This window comes from Phacochoerus africanus, chromosome 14, assembly GCF_016906955.1.
Source record: "Phacochoerus africanus isolate WHEZ1 chromosome 14, ROS_Pafr_v1, whole genome shotgun sequence".
Taxonomy (NCBI): domain Eukaryota; kingdom Metazoa; phylum Chordata; class Mammalia; order Artiodactyla; family Suidae; genus Phacochoerus; species Phacochoerus africanus.
Genome location: NC_062557.1, coordinates 35,255,509 through 35,279,285, shown reverse-complemented (window position 1 = coordinate 35,279,285; position 23,777 = coordinate 35,255,509). Strand labels below are relative to the sequence as shown.

Sequence of the window (23,777 nt, the reverse complement as noted above, 5' to 3'; positions counted from 1 at the left end):
CAGCTGCAGCTTAGTTTCTGGCTGTGACTCAGATTTGATCCCTGGCCGAGGAGCTGCCCCCCGCCCCCCAAAAAAATAGACCAGAAGAAACCTAAGTACTTTAGGAATAAGTGGTTAGGAATTATTTTATTTATTTTTTATTTTTATTTTTTGGCTTTTTTTAAGACTGCACCCACAGCATATGGAGGTTCCCAGGCTAGGGGTCTAACTGGAGCTACAGCTGCTGGCCTACGCCACAGCCACAGCAGAGTGGGATCCGAGCCGCATCTTCGACCTACACCACAGCTCACAGCAACACCAGATCCTTAAGCCACTGAGCGAGGCCAGGGATCAAACCCGCAACCTCATGGTTCCTAGTCGGATTTGTTTCCATTGAGCCACGATGGGAACTCCCAGGAATTATTTTAATTTAGCAAATGAAAATGGTTTATTTGTAGATAAGAAGTGATTTCTGTTTTGTTTGAGAAACAGCTACAAACAAAGCTAATGAATATAACTGGAAATAGATAAATATAATTATCACTCAACTGGAACTCAGACTCAAACTGGAAGATGAACATGAAACACAGATGCTAAGTACAAGGGTACTGACCAAATTGTTTTTCTTAGTGATATTTTCTCATGACTGCTGTACAAAAGTTCAGCCTGATTTTTTTTAAGTTCATTAGGAATAAAAAAATTCTCATGCAGGTGAAATCACATTTAAATGATATCCCCAGAAGTTCCCAATTCTTTCATCATGACTCAGTTATTATTAGAATTTTATAGCTAGGAATGACATTCTCAGGGTGCAGGATTGTGAGATGAAGCTCTTTCTTTAATAATAATGACAAAGAGGAGTTCCCGTTGTGGCACAGCAGAAACGAATCCGACTAGTAACCATGAGGTTGCAGGTTCAATCCCTGGCCTCGATCAGTGGGTTAAGGATCCGGCATTGCTGTGAGCTGTGGTGTAGGTCACAGACTTGGCTTGGATCTGGTGTTGCAGTGACTGTGGTGTAGGCCGGAGGCTACAGCTCTGATTCAACGCTTAGCCTGAGAACCTCCATGTGCCACAGGTGCAGCCCTAAAAAGCAAAACAAGAAAATAATAGTAATAATGATAAAGATAATATAACAGTAATTAATTGAGTACTTACTATTTTCCAGGCAATGCTAAGTGTTTTCTTATATATTTTTATCTTTGTAGTGGATCGATGTGTGAAAAGCAAGGCTTTATACCCAGTATAGAAATTACACAAATTTGGAAGTATCTCATACAAAATAACTCTATCCTTTTCTTTCTCCTGTCTCCAGAGGGTTTGGGGTTGTGGTGGTGGTGGTGGTAGTTTTTCTTCCTATTAATCCTAGGGATGAATTTGGAGTTTAATGGAATTTCAGCTGGGTATTATTGCCAATGAAATAGAAAAGTAAGAGAAGTTGGAGGGCAATTGCTATTAGACGTTAGAATAAAAGAATTATTAAGTTCCAATAATTAAGCTCAATTCTTTTTATCTGACTTCTGAGTACACAGGTGCTCAGAAGTCCTTACGTGAAATGGGTACAGATTGAAAAACCTTTATTGGAGGAGTTCCCATCCTGGCTCAGCGGAAGGGAATCTGATTAGATTCCATGAAGACGCAAGTTTGATCCCTGGCCTTGCTCAGTGGGTTAAGGATCCGGTGTTGTAGTGAGCTGTGGTGCAGATGAGAACTGGATCTGGCATTGCTGCAACTGTGGCATAGGCCAGTGGCTGCAGCTCCAATTTGACCGCCAGCCTGGGAACTTTCATAAGCCTCAGGTGCAGTCCTAAAAAGATACACACAGAAAAACTTCACTGTTCATTTTAGAGAATGTATCTTAACTATATCAAAAGGTCAGCTTATCAAACATGGAAAGAACTACAGCAATCTATTCTTTATCACTGGTATTGATATTAATGAGTCTTTGTCTTAGTTCTCCTATAATTGATAACTGATGAAAACAGGGCAACCACTTACTTCAATATGATAGAAGGCATTGGGATTTCAAAAAACTGTTCTCTGATGGGCACAAAGGGCAAGAGGCCAGTGAAGAACAGGCCGAGAATGAGCAGAACACGTTGTAAACTGAAGAGTATAGGAATATCTGAATTCTAAAAGACACAAACAAGAGTATACATCACTTTTTAACTGCTCAAATAAAGAGGACCATGCCATAACCTTCAACATCCCCCAAGATTTGACATCTGTTAAAAGTACTCCCTGGAGTTTCCATTGTGGCTCAGCAGGTTAAGAATCTGACTAGTATCTATGAGGATAAGAGTTTGATCCCTGGCCTTGCTCAGTGGGTTAAGGATCTAGCGTTGCCATGAGCTGTGGTGTAGGCCACAGATGCAGATCTCTGATACAACCCCTAGCCTGGTGTAGGCCTGCAGCTGCATCTCTGAATCAAGGGAAAAATTCTGTGATTCTGGGCCCAAAATTAAATATTTAAATTTTGTACTTTGAAATAATTATAGATTCACAGGAAGTTGTAAAAATATAGTAGAGTTACATACGTCCTTAACCTACTTGTCCCAAATGGTGACATCTGATGTAACCAGATGTATCAAAAGCAGGAAATGATAATTAGCTTTTATTTATTTATTTATTTATTTTGCTTTTTAGGGCTGCACTCGTGGCATATGGAGGTTCCCAGGCTAGGGGTCAAATAGGAGCTACAGCTGCTGGTCTACACCACAGCCACAGCAACCCAGGATCTAAGCCTCGTCTGCAACCTACACCACAGCTCAAGGCAATGCTGGATCCTTAACCCACTAAACAAGGCCAGGGATCGAACCTGCAACCTCATGGTTCCTAGTTGGATTCGCTTCTGCTGCGCCACGAAGGGACCTCCTGATACTTGTATATTATTGTTAATTAGACTGCAACCCTTATTCAGTTTTCACTTTTTTGCCGGGGGTGGGGGGGTGTACCTGCAGCATTGGAAGTTCCTAGGCCTGGGATTGAACCTGCACCACAGCAGAGATCTGAGCCTTAGCAGTTACAACGCCAGATCCTTAACCTGCTGAGTCACCACTTTAAAACCTATGTTCATTTGTAAATGTGTACAGTTCAATGTAATTTAAACCTATGTATAGATTCGTGTAACCAGCACCACAGTCAAAATATAGAACTGTTCAGCACCACGCAGGAACTTCCTCCTACCACCTCTTTGTGTTTGCACCCAAACCCAGTCCCTGTTCCCTGGAAGCCTCTCATCTGCTCTTCATGTCTATTGTTTTGAGAATGTTATCTAAATGGAATGATATAACCATGTGAGGTTTATTTTTTTCACTAAGCAAAGTGTCTTGGAAGACCATCCAGGTTGCTGCAATTATCAATAATTCATTCTCTTTTACTGAAGAGTATTACATTGCATGGATGTGTCAGTTAGTTCAGCCACATACCCACTGAAGGGTATCTGGCTCATTTCCAGTATTTTGGTACTATGAATAAAACTGCTATAAATATAACAGAGTTGTTGGAGTTCCTGCTGTGACACAACAGGATTGGTGGCATCTTGGGAGCGCTGGGACACAGGTTCGACCCCCAGCCGGCACAGTGGGTTTAGGATCTGTCACTGCTGCAGATGCAGCATAGGTCACAACTGCAGCTCAGATCTGATCCCTGGCCCAGGAACTCCATATGTCAAGGGGTGGCCAAAAAAGAAAAAACAAAACAAAACAAACCATAGTAGAGCTGCGTGCATAGTTTTCATTTTTATGAGATAAATGCCCACGAGTAAGACTGCTGGTTAATATGGTAAGTATATGTTTAGTTTTGTAAGAAACTACCCAACTAATTAAGAGAGTGGCTGTACTATTTCACATGCCCATAAGTGATGTATGTGAGATCCAATTTCTCTTCATCTTCTCTAGCATTTGCTATTATATATATATAAAATCTATATTGGTCTTTTTAGGGCCGAACCTGTGGCATAAGGAGGTTCCCAGGCTAGGGGTCCAATTGGAGCTATATCCGCTGCCCTATGCCACAGCCACAGCAACGCAGGATCCGAGGCGTATCTGCAACCCACACAACTCATGGCAACACCGGATCCTCGTTAACCCACTGGGGTCAGGGATTGAACCCACGTCCTCATGGATGCTAGTCGGGTTCGTTAACTGCTGAGCCACGACAGGAACTCCTATTATCACTATTTTTTAATTTGAAAAAAAATTTTGAGTGATGTAAAAAGATCAGCTCGTCATGAAGCCTCCAATATATTATCTCCCTTTTGACGACATGTGAAAATACTATGAGACAATGATTAGTTATGAAAGTCATAGTCCTAAACTCTTGGGGATCTGCAGCCACCCAGCCCATTGATAATTCTGTTCTGTCCTTTTGTACACAGATACCTTGGGATCTCAGAGAGCCTGTTGCAAATAAACAAAACTTACTTGCCTTAATGAGAGCCTTATTAACTTTAATTGTACTTTTAATTGCAATGGTGCTGATCTTGGAGCTATGCTTTTGCCTTCTCTTCTAGGAAGGAAAGCCTTTCCCCTAAAAAATTCTTTGTATTTTAGAACTGCTACTTTTGTCATGATATGCCTTCTGCACTATCACCTGCATTCTGAAAGAGAATCTTCAATGCTTAAGATTTTTTAACACTTCGAATTTCAAATCCTCCTAGCTGACTTATAACTAAGTTTGCTTACAGAGGCTTAGTGTACCACTTCAAAATATGTCAAAATAATTTTTATAGGTATATTTTATTCAAGCAGAAAAGTTTCAGTGGGTGCATGACCTTACTTTTATATACCATCTGATAATCACGGTCTTGGCTTAATTCTTTTTTTTTTTTGTCTTTTTTAGGGCCACACCCATGACATACGGAGGTTCCTAGACTAGAGGTCAAATTGAAGCTATAGCCGCCGGCCTACACCACAGCCACAGCCACGCCAGATGCAAGCCACATCTGTGACCTACACCACAGCTCACGGCAACGCCGGATCTTTAACCCACTGATGGAGGCCAAGGATGGAACCTGTGTCCTCATGGATACTAATCAGATTCCTTTACACTGAGCCACAAAGGGAACTCCCTGGCTTAATTCTATTTAGGAGGCAGGGTAAAGAAGAACTTGAGCTATGGAGTTGAAGGCCTAAATAATTTCTTCAATTCAAAGTTACACAAAAAATTTTGATTACCTAACAAAAAACAGACATTAAAAGAAAGAAAACATTTTGCTTTATACTATACATAATAAAACAAACAATACATAAGAAAATTTACAAAGTGCTGGCAAACATTAGCATGTGAAAATAATTCTGTGAGCCATTCCAATTTTACTGCATTTAAATCACAAGGTCTATTATCACTATTAAATCCATTATCTATAAATTCATTTTCTCTGTTAGTAAACTTCTGGTTAGTTGTTTCCATCTAGTACCACCTGTCTTTGTATCAAGGCTGTGAAATAAGAAAATGCTTAAAGATTATTACTGTAATTAGTTAACATTTATACGTATATAACAACAACAAAGATAAATCATTCTGTATTACTTTTTTTTCTTTTTTTTTTCTGTATTACTTTTGAAGCTTACCTCTTTGTAGCACTTTTCTACAATTTCATAACTGGCATTACCCCACACTGTTATGTGTTCTCGTCTGTACTGCTTCACCAACTCTGAAACCTACATGTGAAAATTCAAAATTTTATGCATGTGCCTGTTTGTAAATCCACTTAACATGATTTTGGTTTTTCAAGCATGGATTACAATTGACTATCTGCCAGTTCATAGTATAAAATTCTAGAAGAACTGATATAGAAATTCAGATTAACTTATAAAGTATAAGAAATTACTTACATTTTACTCATATGATTTATCTAGTAGAATACAACTGTTTAGATATATGGCTGAGTCACTTTGTTGTACAGCAGAAACTGGCACAACATTGTAAATCAACTACAATTTAATAAAAACTTTTTTAAATGTTAAAGAATACAATTATTTAGTAATTGCCATAAACTAAGCACAAATGAAACACGTTAAACTAGAAGTTAATTATATAAATGTCAGAATGATGGGGTCACCGGAGCTCACTTTTATCCATAACTGAGACATGACAAGTCAATTTGAAAATAGGCGTTCCTAAAGTACAGTGTTCTCTTCCACCAGGGCAGTGCTTAAAACAATGCTGAACCCTAGAGTATCACATTTCCTTGAACATTCCCAATTTATGCAGGCACCGACCCTAGCCTTAGTTTGCGAAATCGGATGCAGCACGCTCAGAGGAGGCAAGGCCATAAGTACCTTCTTAATCAGCAAATTGTTGTTGACTTTGATATCGATGTTAATGGGAGTGTTAGGAAAGGCCTCAAAAACTTCCTTCAGTAATGGAATTCGGTTGTCTTTTCCTTCGCATTGGCATGCTGAGAAAGCAAGATTTTTAAATGCATTTTTAAGAGATAACTTTCAGCTTTTTGATGATTACCAAAGGTATAGTATGTAGTCATAATAGGACATCTACAAAATGATGAAAAATATAAAGAAGAAAAGAAAAATTATCTGAAATCAACAACTTAAATATAACCATTGTAACCATTGGGTGTATTTTCTCTCCTTTTTTTTTTTTTTTGTATGCATAATCTATTATAGAGTTATAATAAAGTTCTAAGCCCTTCAGATTTTAACCTGGTCTTTTCACATAAGCAAAAATAAACATTGCATGTTAATAAACTGTATGTATGATTATGATGAAAAATTTTTTCCATTAAACTTTTTGAGATTACTGTAGATTCACAGAATACAGAGATCTGTGCAGCCTTTACCCAGATTCCCCAAAACTAGTACAACATAATAACCATGACATTGACATTGATATAATCTACCATCCTAGTCTGTAATTGTTTTCCTTTTTTGGGCCGCCCCCTAGCATATCGGAGCTACAGTTGCAACCGAATCCACAGCTGCGGCAACACTGGATCCTTAACCCACTGTGCCAGGCTGAATATCGAACCTGCGTCCTAGAGCTCCCAAGACACCACCAAATCACGTTGAGCCACAGCAGGAACTCCTGTCATTACTATTTTTAAATGTTTTAAAACACTCCACTGAGTAGCTAAACAACAATTTAATTTCTTTCTTTTTTTTTTCTTTTTGTCTTTTTGCCATTTCTTGGGCCGCTCCCACGGCATATGGAGGTTCCCAGGCTAGGGGTCTAATGGGAGCTGTAGCCACCGGCCTACACCACAGCCACAGCAACGCGGGATCGTTAACCCACTGAGCAAGGGCAGGGATCGAACCCGCAACCTCATGGTTCCTAGTCGGATTTGTTAACCACTGCGCCACGACGGGAACTCCAACAATTTAATTTTTTTAATTTAACCCTTCCCCTTGAAGGGGAGCACAGTATGCCACTCCAAAATATGCCATTATGGCATAAGCATTATTTTGAAGTGAAGGCAGTTGAGAAGAAGCAGATACAAGAAAAGCTCTCTGCCCTTCCCCTATATGCCTAAAAACAAGACTTAAATTGTACAAAAATTAATCAACAACAAGCCTAAACCAAAGCTAAAGGACTCTATATAACAAACTAGTGACTAGGCTTTATCTTCCATTAATCCCCCATATATTTACCTTCCCACAATTTGTCACCCTAGGTCCTTTTCCTTTGTCTTGTCACTTCTCTAAAAATTTATTGGGGTTTTTTGGTTGGTGTTTGTTTTGTTTAAGATGCTATATAAACTCAAGTTCTAGCCACACTTCTGAGGTTTTTGTCCCTGAGTTTGTTTCTCTCATGAGACACACATATTAATAAACTTCTTTTTCTCTTGTTAATCTCCTTTTTGTTACAGAGCCCAGCTGAGAACCTAAAAGGATAGAAGAAAAAAATATTTTTTCCTACCCTAGACTTACTAGAGAATACTGATATTGTTTCTAAAGTTTTGCTCTATCATCACTGAATTTTACAGAGACTGAGAATAGTAGGTTCGGGCAAGGGAAATACATGCTAATTCAGTAATGTGTTGAATTATATCAATGCAGTTATTCAAAGAAAACTGAGTCATGAGAAAATTAGAAGAGGATTTTAATTATTCTTTTTATATCCTAAGATTTTTAAAATTTTTCCCTAATTCCTTTATTTTCTTTATTTTTCCCTAGTTCCTTTTACTTCTAATCATTTATATAATATACTATACACACTATATCACTATTATAAAGTTTCCCCTTCCACCTGAAACTTTAATTCCACTAATCAGTGAATAACAAAATGGTGAAAGGGGAGTGCCGGTTGTGGCTCAGCAGTAATGAAGCCAACTAGTAACATGAAGATGCAGGTTAGATCCCCGGCCCCTACTAATGGGTTAAGGATCTAGCGTTGTCGTGAGCTGTGAGTGTAGGTCGCTGTGGAGGCTCAGATCCCAAGTGGCTGCGGCGGACTTCCATATGCCACAGGTGTGGCCCTAAAAAGCAAAAAAAAAAAAAAAAAAGTGAATAATCTTTTATTTCATCCTATTGTATGGCAAATAAAAACAAACAAGCATATCAAAAAGACTAAATTCATGTCAGAAAAATTTTAATAAAGGCTCATATGAAAAGGAGCATGTGAGGAGTTCCCATAGTAGCGGAGCAGAAACAAATCCAAATAGTAACCATAAGGTTGCTGGTTCAATCCCTGACCATGATCAGTGGGTTCAGGATCCAGCATGCTGTGAGCTGTGGTGGGTAGATCGCAGACTTGGCTCGGATCCCATATTGCTCTGGCTGTGGCTGTGGCCAGTAGCTATAGCTCCCATTGGACCCCTAGCCTGGGAACTTCCATATGCCTCGGGGCCGGCCCTAAAAGAAAAAAAAAAAAAAAGAAAAGCAGCATGTGACTAGGAAAAGAAAGAGAAAATATCTGTTACTGTTGTGTCTGTTCTATATTCTATTCTTATTGCCTTTTTACTATTCTTTGTAATTCAGACAGGGCGCCTAGTCATTCTGATGGGACCTTCAATCATTTGGCTTTGCCCCCCTGGACATAGAGCAAATACATGACCGTTTAAGTATAACAACATGGGGGAGTTCCTGTCATGGCTCAGCAGAAGCAAATCTGAGTAGCATCCATGAGGACACAGGTTCAATCCCTGGCCTCGCTCAATGTGTTAAGGATTAGGTGAGCTGTGGTGTAGGTCGCAGATGCGGCTTGGATCCAGCGGCTACAGCTCCGAATCGACCTCTAGCCTGGGAACCTCCATATGTTGCGGGTGTGGCCCTAAAGAGATTTAAAAAAATAAGGATAACAATATGGACAACAGGAGAGGTCTCCTAAAATCATCAACTGAATGCATCAATATACTTTTAATGTTATCAGAGGGCCATCTTTTATGTGAAGGAGTGCCTGACAACAAAGCTAACATGGATGAAAGTGGAACGGAGAAATGGAGATGACAGACAAATTATTGCTTGAGCAACTGAATCAGTTATGTTTGAAGGCATATAACTCTGGACATTTTAGGAGTTCCCATTGTGGCTCAGCAGAAACAAATTTAACTATCATCCCTGAGGTTGTGAGTTCAATCCCTGGCCTCACTCAGTGGGTTAAGGATCCAGCACTGCTGTGAGCTGTGGTGTAAGTTGCAGACGAGGCTCAGAACTGACGTTGCTGTGGCTGTGGTGTAGGCCAGAAACTGAAGCTCCATTTGGACCCCAAGCCTGGAAACTTCGATATGCCATGGGTGCAGCCCTAAAAAAAAGCAACTACCATGGGCAAGAGTTATTCACACCTAGGTAAGATGTATGCAAGAAACAACTTGGAAAAAGGTCAAATAGACAAAACTAACTCTGCAACAGCAGAATGACACATTACACAATAAGAATAATATTGCATCAAATAGTGGGGAAAAACAAGGAAATAAAAGTATTCCAAGAAAAAACTGTGCTAAAGTGATGTGAAGTTTCTTTGTTGTGGTGTTTTTTTTTTTTTTTGTCTGCACCCACGGCATAGGGACATTTCTAGGCCAGGGATCAATCACATGCCACAGCAGTGACCTGAGCCATTGCAATGACAGGCCAGAGATTCTAAACTTGCTGAGGCACAAGGGAACTTCTGAACATATTTAAATAAGACGACTTGGAGTGGCTTAGCAGGTTAAGGATCTGGCATTGTCACTGCTGTGGCTCAGGTCATTGTTGTGGCACAGGTTCAATACCTGGCCAGAGAACTTACACCTGCCATGGGTGTGGCAAAAAAAAAAAAAAAAAAAAGGCTTGGCCAGCCTAGAATGTAGAAAAAGAGTTGAAGAAATTTGTCCCCAATATTGTTTCGGGCGGAGAGTAACCAGCTGGAAAATACAACCAAAAGGGAAAGAAGAAAATAACAGGAAAACAAGTATCCTAGGTATGGAGTAACCACAGGATGTATTGTGACAGAACACATGAAGTGGCCATAGAGCATTAAAACTGAATTATTAAAAAATTATGCAGGATAGAAAAGGAAAGGAAAGAAAGGGAAAAGAAACCTCCAGTTGAGTTGTGAACCACAAAGAAAGCAAGAGGCCTGAAATTTGTATTACTCTGAGAGTCGATACCCCTCCTCCAGTATTTAAAGAAGAGAAAGCAAGAGTTCCAAGCAGAGGAATAAGATAGGAAAACACTGAACAACTTTCTGCTTAATCTAAGTTTTTACAGTACTATATATTGCCCTGTCTCAAATGCAACAAACTTCATATTTGAGGCACGTGTTTAAGTTAATTATGATATGAGTTGAGTAAGATATGAAGGAAAGTTAATTATTGTCAATTTTTAAGCTTGAGAGTATGTGGCCCTGCTACCAGTATGGGAGTTGAAGAGATTCTTCGGATAGAGAGACAGTACAGAGTAGCTGAACATTGGCCTGGTAAGGAAAAGACCTAGTGTCAAGTCCTACCTCTGTCATTTGCTTGCTGTATGACTTTAATCTAGTTAATTTATATCTCTAGGAATCAGTTTACTTTCTGTAACAGGAGGAGACAAGATTTGATGGTCTCAAAGGTCTCTTCACATTCAAAATTTTTATGACTTTATGAGGGATGTATAAAACCAGAAAAAAATTTAAAACATTTTTTCTTGAAACATCTTTAGGAAGTTCCTGTTGTGGCACAATAGGAATGAACACGACTAGTATCCATGAGGATGTGGGTTCAATCCCTGGCCTTGCTCGGTAGGTCAGGCATCCAGTGTTGCTGTGAGCTGTGGGGTAGCTCACAGGCGCGGCTCGGATCGCGAGTTGCAGTGGCTGTGGTGTAGGCCAGCAGTAGCTCTGATTCGACCCCCAGCCCTCCATATGTCATGAGTGCAGCCCTAAAAAAAAAAAAGCAAAAAAAAAAAACCTTTAATTTTTGTGAGGCTCTGGCTTTGCTCTACAAAGGGAAAAATGGGAAATGTTTCACTTAAATCTTCTTAACTTTTACAAAACCGTAATTGACACCCATATTGCATAGCTTTCCAAGTATAGGCCTACTAATTACAAGAACGAAAAGGGCTTCCTCAAGCTTAATGATACTTACCTGGAAGGTTAACACACATTAGATTGAAACATCCCATAAAAATAGCGAATTTAAATGGTTTTCTCATTTTTATTTGGCTTTCTAAAACTTCCCAGTCAAAGAGAAATTATACTGGCCAATTTTAAATTCAGCTCACAGAGCAGTTACAGTTCTTTTTGAAAATTAATATCAATAGATCCTTAACACTTAACCAAGGTTTCAACTATATGGAAGCCAATTACCAAGGACCATAACATGAGTACCTTGTAGTTTTCCTACAAAAATCTTTGAAAACATGTGACCGAATTGTGGTTATGAGGGAGCTTACGACCTGTATCTTGATGTAATGTACCTTCCATCAACCTGATATGTTCTATTTTAACATAACTAACACATTGGGTCAATGAACATGTTTCTTTGTGAGAAATGTTCCTTCGAAAGAAAAAAAAAAAAACAACACTGCTACGCTAAAAGTGAAGATGACTAAGAAATGGTTTATTTGAGTAACATGATTCTCTTTAATAATTTAAAATATGGAGCAGCTAAATGATGTTGAATTAAAAAATTATAGAATCACTAAGGATCTGAATAGGGTCCCTTCAGTTTCTTTTATCTTTTTTATTTATAATGGGTGATTTACCGCCTGTTGTAATATTTTAGAATTTGAAGCTGGAAGTGCAAAGTATCTGGGTTTCTTGTAATTAATATTCAGGCTTAAATGAACTGTATATAAATTTAAATAGAACGTTGCAGTTAAATCTTTGGGCCTCATCATCTCAGGGTCAGATGACCATCAAGATTTCAGATTTGTAGGCCTGAGAAAATTGGCTTTGAGGGCAATTTTTTTTTTTTTTTTTTTTTTTTGCTTTTTAGGGCCCCACAGAGGCATATGGAGGTTCCCAGGCTAGGGGTCCAATCAGAGCTACAGCTGCCTGGCCTACACCACAGCCACAGCAAAACCAGATCCGAGCCACATCTGCAACCTACACCACAGCTCACGGCAACTCCAGATCCTTAATCTACTGAGTGAGACCAAGGATTGAACCTGCTTGCTCATGGATACCAGTCAGATTCGTTTCCACTGAGCCACGACGGGAACTGCAAGGGCAATACTTTTAGCTGGAATGTATAATCACAAAATAATACACATGTGTAGCTAATTCTCAGCATAAATGAATATATTTTAATATAAATGTTTAACCTGCAGATGTAAATTATTACCTTTTTGAAATGAGACATCCAGTTTGCCAAGGTAAGGTGGGAGTTCCTTTAAAAGACATGGTGGAAAAAAGTTAGTTCTCAAAAATAAAAAGTATTTTAGCATCTTACATTAAAACATAAAGATGTGCTTCTTCCAAAAAAAGGGATGAAACACTACAAATGTTTAGACAGGGAACACTCTAGCAGAACGTCTCCAACAGCAAATTGACCATAAAATTACTTACTTCATGACCTGCAAGAAATCTGTACTAATATGGGCCACTTGTCAATAACAAATACACAGAGCTATTAACAGCCAAATGTCAAGAATAGACAATTCAAGGGGAAAAGAAAAAGAAAAAATGACTAACAATCATAAAGAAAAACTTTAAACTCATTAATAAAATTAATTTTATTCTAATAAAATTAATAAATGCTAACTAAATTCTAATTAAAACCTAATTTAGCATATCAGAAAATTCTTGGTATAATGCCCAATAATGGTAAGGTTGTGGCAAAATGGAAATTCTTCTATTTTATTTATTTATTTATTTATTTACTTATCTTTCTTTTTTTTTTTTTTAGGGCCACACTCATGGCATATACAAGTTCCCAGGCTAGGGGTCAAATCCGAGCTGCAGCTGTGGGCCTACACCACAGCCACAGCAATGTGGGGGCCACACAGTGTCTTTAAGGATCCAGCATTGCTGCAAGCTGCAACCTACACCACAGCTTGCAGCAATGCTGGATCCTTAATACACTGAGCGAGGCCAGAGATGGAACCCACATCCTCATGGATACTAGTTGTGTTTGTTACCACTGAGACACAATGGGAACCCCGGAAATTCTTCTATTATCAGATTTAAAAAGGCCCTTAAGGCACTTTACAAAAGCAGGTTGGCAACAGCAACTTTCAAAATCAAGAAACAACAATATTTCTAATATTTTACCCAATCATTTCCCTGCTGGAAGTTAATTTAGGGAAATAATTTTAAATATAGAGAAAAATTTTATCTTTACAAGGTTTTATCTTTACACATATGTCCAGTGCAGTGTCATCTATAATGCTGAAAACTCAGAACTAATTCAAATGCCCAACAACAGAAGAATAGTTAAAGACAGCTACATATCCCCTCAATGGAATAACTTGTCATTTGAAATGTTTGTGAAAAATAAATGTAGGAGTTCCCGTCATAGCGCAGCAGAAACGTATCCGACTAGGAACTATGAGGTTGAGGGTTTGATCCCTGGCCTTGCTCAGTGGTTAAGGATCTGGTGTTGCCGTAGGTAGCAGATGCGGCTCGGATCCTGCGTTGCTGTGACCAGCAGCTGCAGCTCCAATTGGACCCCTAGCCTGGGAACTTCCATATGCTGTGGGTGCAGCCCTAAAAAGCAAAAAAATAAAAAATAAAATACTATCTGGCATTCACTGTGTTTAAAAATCTTACAGGCCCTAATATCTATTATTTATTAGTTTGTCCCACATTTTTACTTACACAGTACTTGAGATCGGAGATGTTTACATTGACCCCAGTTGATCTCTTTAGATTCTCATCGTGTGACACTACAACTTGTTCGTCTTTTGTGATATGGCAGTCCAGTTCCAACATATCAGTTCCAATTGTAACTGCACTGAAGAAATACAAGGAAGAATAATGACATTCTGAACAAGTTGAGAGTTACAAATCAAAAGAATAGAAAATCCCATCTTACTAAAATTTCTCAAGACTCATTATGAATAGTTGACATGAAACGATTCCACATGAACTTAGAATAAAAGAGACTCATTGCCTCCTTTCCCTAACTAGCAATCTTTAAGTTTGGCAACACAATACAAAGGAAAGAACACTGGGCCACATGTTGAGATTTGGGAAGTTCCTGTGTGGTGCAGCAGGTTGGGTCACTGCTGTGGTGTGGGTTTCATCCCTGGCCTGGGAACTCCCACAGGCTGTGAGGCTTGGCCAATAAATAAATAAATAAATAATTTGTTTGCCAGTTGTGTTGGCTAGAATTGTAAATGTGTAAAAACAATATGCAGTCACTTGTGATGGAACATGACAAAGGATAATGGGAGAAAAAGAACATATGTATGTATGACTGGGTCACATTGCTGTACAGTAGAAATTGACAGAACACTGTAAATCAACTATAATGGAAAAAATAAAAATCATTCAAAAAAGAATAAATGTGTAAAAACAAAATACAAAAATACTGCTTGAAAAAGATAAGTACTGCTGATTTTGTGTCAGGTATATGTCTTTCTTTTACTTTTTGTTTGTTTGTTTTTTGGTTTTGTGTTACCAGAACATCACATAAATTAATCTCAGGTGGAACAGCAATGTTAAAATCAACAAGTTTAAATCTTAACTGAGCACCAAGTAAATCTAGCCATTTAAGTATTTTTAAAGTTATTCCCTCCCAAAAACTGAGGGAGCTTTTCTTTTCCACCCCACATACTTGTTTTTCAATAGTTTTATTTTTGGAGGACTTTCAATTACTAAGTAAACTATTTTGAGGATATTCAGAACTTCTTTCCCCAAATGAAAATTAATCTGGACAAATTATATATTGTATAGCTCTGCAGATTCTTTTCTTTAGAACCTAAATTCAATTACCATACAGTGTAATTTTAACCAATTTTCCCCTACATAAAAAAAAAATGTCTTGAGGAGTTCCCGTCGTGGCTCAGTGGTTAACATATCCGACTAGGAGCCATGAGGTTACGGGTTCGATCCCTGGCCTTGCTCAGTGGGTTAAGGATCAGGCGTTGCCATGAGCTGTGGTGTAGGTTGCAGACTCGGCTTGGATCCCGATTTGCTGTGGCTCTGGCGTAGGCAGGCAGCTACAGCAGGCAGCCACAGCTCCGATTCGACCCCTAGCCTGGGAACCTCCACATGCCATGGGAGCGGCCCTAGAAATGGCAAAAAAAAGACAAAAAAAAAAAGTCCTAAAAAATATGGTGGATCTATCTTGTGATATTCCAGTTAACAGAATTATTTTACCTCAATGATAATTTTTATCATATTTCAAAATAACCAACTCTACATGGGACATTGTTTCAGTATTTACTCATAGGCACATGCACCAGTGCCCAGCTTCTAACTCTTCTACATCCACCTCCTCCATGCTTTTGTTTTAGTTTTGAATGAGTATGTGAAAGTAGGGTAAGAGCAAGGTTTATCTGTATTTTCCTGTATTAAAAAATATTATACATTACCGAATAAATCTAAGTATGAAGTTTTCCTTTAACTGAAATGTTGGATATTTTTAGAGATGTTTAGGAATCATACAAAAAAATGTTTTCTATTTACTGAATGCTTCTCTCTCTCTCTTTTTTTTTTTTTGGCCTTGCCCATGGCATGTGAAAGTTCCCAGGCTAGGTATCAAACCTGCACCATAACAGTGACCTGAGCCACAGCAGTGACAATTCTGGATCATTAATCCACTGAGCCACCAGGGAACTCCTTATCTCTTAATAACAAACTAATAAATAAAATTTTAGAACAATAGTAAGTACACTTAGGACAATCTGTAAATTATTGTAATATAATTATCTCAAATTTGATACACAAATAGCTAAAACACGGTGAGAAAATCTTTTATCACTTTGACCTTCAAATTTTCCATAAATAACACCAGATATTTTATAGCTGAATTTCGGTATTTTTGCGTTTTTTTTTCTTGCTTTTTAGGGCTGTACCCATGGCACATGGAGGTTTCCAGGCTAGTGGTCAAGTCGGAGCTGCAGCTGCAGGCCTACACCATAGCCACAGCAACACAGGATCCGAGCCACATCTGCAACCTACACCACAGCTCACAGCAATGCCAGATCCTTAACCCATTGAGTGAGGCCAGGGATCGAACCCGAAACCTCATAGTTCCTAGTCAGATTCATCTCCACTGTGCCACAACAGGAACTCCCTGAATTTCTGATAAGCTAATAACAAACACAGAAAAAGTTAGAGAAGCCAGGCTTTAACATTTTCAGAAAAAGAAATAAAAGCTCTGGCTCCAGAAGAAAATGTAAAATTACTTGAAACGCCACAGAAACAAGCATAGTAATTTATAGTAGACCTTATGCTAAAGAATTTATTTGAATTTCACTTATTCCTCAAAATATTGAGGTCATATTATTATTCCCATTTTACAGATGAGATAATTAGTATTGTATTAGATATTTTAAACAATTCTAACATGAGAATCAGGCCACTGATTAATTATTTTGGTTGCCTGCCAAGTTATACTTCCAGCTATTGCTAATACAATTTGTATCTTTCTCTAACCATTCATGTTAATACCACAGGGATCAAATTGTCTCATGGGTATTTACAAAGGCAGCCTGGTTTAATAACCTAGTTTTATTAGCTCTTAGAGCCAGATTTTACATACTCAAGGGTTTTGTAACTCTGTGTGTGTGTGTGTGTAATACAACCCTTTAGTTTTGGGTTTCATGCTTATTTTGAATGGAGTTCTGTCTCTGTCTTCTGTTAATATTCTTTTTTCTGGAGTGCCCCATTCCATACCGCATTTAGTGAGAGCCTATTAACATTACATCTAGGTGTTAGGGATTGAGAGATTCATAAGGAAAGATTCTCACTCCCAAGGAATCCCAGGAGGGCCAACTTAAGGTGATCATGAAAGCATTTTATAAACTAAACACAAAAAAGGATAAACCATACTTAAGCATAGTATCTGTTTTTTGCCAATTATGTGTTATACCTCTTGGTCTTTTTAGTACCGTAATGTTTAGATTTTTTTTTTTTTTTTTTTGCTCATGAAGCAGGCATATTGGGGGTGGGGAGGAACAGCACTCCCACTGTGGCTCAGCAGAAACGAACTCGACTAGTATCCCTAAGGATGTGGGTTAGATCCCTGGCCTCACTCAGTGGGTTAAGGATCTGGCACTGCCATGAGCTGTACTGTAAAAAGCAAAAGCAAAAAAACAAAACAAAGCAAAACACCACCAACAAACCTTCTAAGTATCCTAGCAGTTAAAATAGAAGAATACTTGTAAATGAAAAAAGTACAAATTTAAAAGTGCTTATTGGAGTTCCTATCATGGCGCAGTGGTTAACGAATCTGACTAGGAACCATGAGTTTGTGGGTTCGATCCCTGGCCTTGCTCTGTGGGTTAAGGATCCGGCATTGCTGTGAGCTGTGATGTGGATTACAGACTCGGCTCAGATCTTGCCTTGCTGTGACTCTGGCGTAGGCCAGTGGCTAGGCCGCAGCTACAGCTCCGTTTAGACCCCTAGCCTGGGAACCTCCATATGCCGCAGGAGTGGCCCTAGAAAAAAGGCAAATAAATAAATAAATAAATAAAAAGACAAAGAAAAAGAAATAAAAATAAAAAAAAATGAAAGTGCTTATTGACAGTAAAAGCACTGATAAGACAAAACAAACAAACAAACAAAAAATCACTGCCACCACCAAAACTACCAGTAACAACAAAAACTTATTTAAGGTTAAAATTAAAGTCTATTTGATATAGGTTTTATATAAGCAGCCTAACAAATAATATCTAATAAACACTAACAATAACATATGGAAGAGTTATCTTCTTCTTTTAAAGAACCAGAAAAAAACTTCCAAAAACTAAAGTTACGAAAAGCTACCACATTATAGAGAAGGCTGTGGTACTTTTCAATAGCTACTGCTTGAATGAAACAATATAAAAACAAACTGCTTGAAGATAGAAGATGAAATGTATCTAGCAAATAAAAACCATCTAAATTAGGTATTCTCTGAATATCAAAAAAAAATTTTTTTTTAGCAGTGTTCCTGTTGTTGCTCAGCAGTCACCACTTGACTAGTACCCATAAGGACATGAATTCAATCCTTGGCCTCATTCAGTGGGTTAAGGATCAGGCATTGCTGTGAGCTGTGGATGCAGACGTGGCTCGGATCCTGTGTTGCTGTGGCTGTGGTGTAGGCCTGAAGCTAGAGCTCTGACTTGACCACTAGCCTGGGAACCTCCATGTATAGGTTGCAGATCTGGCTCAGATCTGGCATTGCTGTGGTTGTGGCACAGGCCTGAAGCAACAGCTCCGATACAACCCCTAGCTGGGAACCTCCACATGCTGCGGGTGTGGTTCTAAAAAGATGAATGTAAATAAATAAATAACACTTTAGGAGTTCCCATTGTGGCTCATCAGGTTAAAACCTGACTAGTATCCATGAGGATGAGGGTTTGATCCTTGGCCCTGCTCAGTGGGTAGAGGATCCAGCATTCCAATGAGCTGCGGTATAGGTCACAGGCATGGCTTGGATCTGGCATTGCTGTGGTTGTGGTATAGGCTGGCAGCTGCAGCTCTGATTCGACCTCTGGCCCAGAAACTTCCATATGCTGCAGGTGTGGCCCTAAAAAGAAAAAAAAAATTTTTTTTAAGAATCAAAATCTTAAAAGACAAAAAATATTTGGCTGCCATCCTTAGAAATAGTGTATTTAAAAATGTACCATCCTGGAGTTCCTGTCATGGCTCAGCAGAAACGAATCTGACAAGTATTTATGAGAAGGCAGGTTCAATTCCTGGCCTCACTCAGTGAGTTAAGGATCCAGCATTGCCGTGAGCTGTGGTGTAGGTTGCAGACTCGGTTCGGATCTGGCGTTGCGATGGCTGTGGTGTAAGCCATCGACCCTGATACAACCCTTAGCCTGGGAACCTCCATATGCCACAGGTGGGGCCCTAAAAAGAATTTTTTAAAAAGTACCATCCTTAGAAATTGTTTATTATACAATCCAGTGTTAACTTCATAAAACAGGGTGATTCATAAAAAGTTAGCAAAAATCATAGAGAAAAATTACAAAATAGTATACTTTTATTATGTATAAAGAATGCTAAAATCACTCAAGGTTATGAGTAGGTTTTTCCTAAGTAATATATATCACTGTACAGCAGGAAACAAATATTTGATAAGTGATAGGGTATGTGGGTATGTGTGGGTATATCTCAGTGTACATTATTCACATAAAATTAAATATATATTTTGCTATAGCTAGCTAGCTACATAATCTCAGTAGCAAAGACAGCAAAGCAATTTATTTATTTCTTTGGTCTTTTTGTTTTTTTTAGGGCTGCACCCTCGGAGGCATATGGAGGTTCCCAGGCTAGGGGTCGAATCGGAGCTCTAGCCACTGACCTACACCAGAGCCACAGCAACGCAGGATCTGAGCCTTGTCTATGACCTACACCACAGCTCATGGCAATGCCGGATCCTTAACCCACTGAGCAAGGCCAGGGATCAAACCCACAACCTCATGGTTCCTAGTCGGATTCGTTAACCACTGAGCCACGACGGGAACTCCTATTAGCTCTAATTTTGTACATAAAAATTTTGCTCCAGATTATATAAGAAGATATTTTTTGTACATAAAAATTTTGCTCCAGATTATATAAGAAGATATTTTTCTTACTAAATATGGTTATGATTGTTTTTCATGAGGTTTAACTTATCACATTCCCTGTCTTGAGTTTTCAGGGAAAAGAAAAGTGTTCTCCCACCATTACCACAGACTGATGATAATCATTTACTCTAAGACAAAGAACAAAGTATCAACAAGCTTTCATTCCTATCTTTCCTGTTGCTTCTCTCTGATATGCTCTAAAAGACATTCATATGCAATATGAGTAATTTAAAAATTGAAAATAAACTTACTTACCTTATTAAAAGATCAGATCATAATGCTTCAAAGAAGAAAGAGTAGATTACAGGTTCACATCTAAGGAAGAATTACTGAGTAGACACAAAATCCCACTCAGAAACAACAGCCAGTGTAACAGTTGTTTCATTTTCTCCTGTTCTCTTTCCCTCTGAGACTAATTAGCATTACACACAGTATGTTCCCTGTTACAAATGTCTTCTTTCAGCTTTAGAACTACAGTATCATTTGATGACCCAAAACTCTGATCTAGTTTTCCCTTATGTTGAAGCCAAACAGTCTTTCTAACCACTTCAGACTAACTGAATTAAAAAAGTGATGTTAATAAAATAGCAACAACTATCACAAGTGGAAGCTATGTGTATACTACCTTCATCATCACTTTAAAAGAAAAGAATACCTTTTTATATACTTACTGCTGAAAGGCTGCCATTGTATTCTCCAAATTTTCCCCAGCACCTGTGAAAACATTAAATTGAAGCTGCTTTGAACACCTTTTTTTCCCCCAGAAATTCATTTAAATAATACACATCAAGTGACTCACATTTATATATAAGGTAGACATTACAGGTGTTTTAAAGAATGCAATGGTATTTTGAATTGTGTTTAGCAGCACCAAGATGAATCAAAGATCAAAACACAGCCACAGCAATGCAGGAGGGTTAAAACCTAAACATGATTTTTAAGCCATATCTGCTTGTCATAGAAAAAAAACAGAAGAGAGGAGTTCTCTGGCAGCTCATGAGCAAGGGAGAAGAGAGATGGGTTAATACTTTATGTTATAAAATGATAAATGCCTTAGTAGAGGGATGCATGAGAGACTATAGGGATACAGAGGAAAGACGTTTTTAACTCTAAGGAGGTGTATATGGACCAAGTCCTCTTCTGTCTTATCATATTATAGTGTAAAATATTAACCCTCTCTCTTCTCCCTTGCTCAGGACTTACTTTTTTTCTTTTTAATGGCTGCACCCACAGCATATAGAAGTTCCCAAGTCAGGAATCAAACCTGTGCCTCTGCAGTGTCATGAGACACTGCAGTAGTTTTTTTTTTTTTCTTTTTGTCTTTTCTAGGGCAGCACCCTCGGCTTAAAGAGGTTCCCAGGCTAGGGGTCTAATTGGAGCTGTAGCCTCAGGCCTACACCACAGCCACAGCAACGCCAGATCTGAGCCTCGTTTTTGACCTACACCACAGCTCACAGCAACAATGGATCCCTAACCCACTGAGCGAGGCCAGGGATCAAACCCGAAACCTCACGGTTCTTAGTCAGATTCGTTAACCACTGAGCCACGATGGGAACTCCTGCAGTAGTTCTTAACCCACTGTACCACAGTGGGAACTCCAAGAAGTGACTGTTTTCTTTTTTGGTTGCCCTGAAACATATGGAGTTCCCAGGCTAAGAATCAGATCGGAGCCGCAGTTGCCACCTAAGCCCCAACTGTGGCAATGAGGGACCCTTAATCCACTGTGCTGGGCCAGGGATCGAACCTGCGTCCCAGCACTTCCAAGACACCACCAATCCTGTTGCAATACAGTGGGAACTTCAAGAAGTGACTTTCAATCCCTGTGACTGAAGGTAGTATAGTGTAGTAGTTGAGGGTGGGATTCTGGAGTTAGGATCTCTGCTCTCAAGTCTATTTGATACTTGGGAACCTTGGGAAAGTTACCTAATTTCTCTGTGGCTAAGAATGTGGATGATGATGGCACCCATCTCAAAGGACTGGTATAACTGAATAAATTAACATATCAAGTGCTGTGCCATCAATTCAGAAAGTGATAGCTTTTCACTTTTTTTTTTTTTTTTTTTGCTATTTCTTGGGCGGCTTCCGCAGCATATGGAGGTTCCCAGGCTAGGGTTTGAATCGGAGCTGCAGCCACTGGCCTACGCCAGAGCCACAGAGCCACGCGGGATCTGAGCCGCGTCTGCAACCTACACCACAGCTCACGGCAACGCCGGATCGTTAACCCACTGAGCAAGGGCAGGGACCGAACCCGCAACCTCATGGTTCCTAGTCGGATTCGTTAACCACTGGGCCACCACGGGAACTCCTTTTTTTTTTTTTTTTTTTTTTTTTAATGTTGTTTTAGGGCCGCACTGCGGCATATGGAAGTCCCCAGGCTAGGGGTAGAATCTGACCTGCAGCTGCCGGCCTACACCACAGCCACAGCAACTCGAGATCCAAGCCACGTCCTTCAACCTACACCACAGCTCACAGAAATGCCACATCCTTAACCCACAGAGCAAGGCCAGGGATCAAACCCGAGTCCTCATGGCTATTAGTCAGGTTCCTTACTGCTGAGCCGCAATGGGAATTCCCTAACCAAATGTTCTAAAAGTTCCACCAATTTAGCAGACAGAAAGAGATACCCATGTGAAAAAAAAAAATCTACCTTGACTTTAGGTTCACTTTCGTTACTAGAGCTGATGCACAATAGAAAACAGATGAAGCAAATGTGGATCTTAAAGGTTTTTTCAAAAGTAAGTGTAACTTTGAGGTTAAATGACTTTTTTTTTTGCCATTTCTTGGACCGCTCCCACGGCATATGGAGGTTCCCCGGCTAGGGTTTGAATCAGAGCTGTAGCCACCGGCCTACACCAGAGCCACAGCAACGCGGGATCCGAGCCGCGTCTGCAACCTACACCACAGCCCACGGCAACGCCGGATCATTAACCCACTGAGCAAGGGCAGGGACCGAACCCGCAACCTCATGGTTCCTAGTCGGATTCGTTAACCACTGCGCCACGACGGGATCTCCTTAAATGACCTTTAAAAGTCCAGTCAGTGTTTGTTTGAGTAAAAAACTATGGAAATATATTATATACAAATAATCAATATTCAAGATCAAAGCATCCTAGAATATTACCAAAAAGAAAATAGTGTTAATATGGTTATTTCTAGGTTAGGTTAAACTACTGACTGCCTGTTATCCCAAAAAGCAAGGAAGTTAATAGAACACAGAAGCCAGTTTGAAGGAGCTCTCACTGGCCAGACCTGAGATAAAGTTAATATCAAATGATGATAATAACAAACTTTAAACCATTGAACAAAATAGGATATTCTGGATCCACTTTAATAAATGGACTGAAAGTTTGATAAGGAATGGGGTGTTTATGTAATTTCAAAGTAGTTTCCTACAAAATACTTACTAATTACCAAGAGAAAAAGAGTAACTTCACCACTTTCACCAAGTAATCGAAGTCAACATCATTAGCTCCTCCCTGTGTCCTTTTACTTTCCTTGCTTTCTGGTACAATAAATCATCAGTAGTTTCTAACAACAAATCAGTTAATAGCAGTTATCTCTGGGTGACTAGAATACATATGATTTTTCTTTCTTTTCTTTTCTTTTTTTTTTTTTTTGCTTTTTAGGGCCACACCCTCAGCATATGGAGGTTCCCAGTCTAGAGGTCTAATTGGAGCTACAGCTGCCAGCAATGCAGGATCCAAGCCACAT

General features: G+C 39.2%; 1 protein-coding gene across 1 annotated transcript in view; it reads right to left on the bottom strand.

The window, feature by feature from the left end:
* GDPD1 (glycerophosphodiester phosphodiesterase domain containing 1) overlaps positions 1-23,777 on the bottom strand; it is a 43,496-nt gene that overhangs the window by 5,678 nt on the left and 14,041 nt on the right. Inside the window, exons 2-7 of the mRNA XM_047758708.1 lie at positions 20,738-20,780; positions 14,158-14,293; positions 12,683-12,728; positions 6,264-6,382; positions 5,553-5,642; positions 1,978-2,111 (exon numbers count right to left, since the gene is read on the bottom strand). Coding sequence (XP_047614664.1) covers positions 1,978-2,111; positions 5,553-5,642; positions 6,264-6,382; positions 12,683-12,728; positions 14,158-14,293; positions 20,738-20,780 — 568 coding nt within the window. The remainder of the gene's footprint in view (positions 1-1,977; positions 2,112-5,552; positions 5,643-6,263; positions 6,383-12,682; positions 12,729-14,157; positions 14,294-20,737; positions 20,781-23,777) is intronic.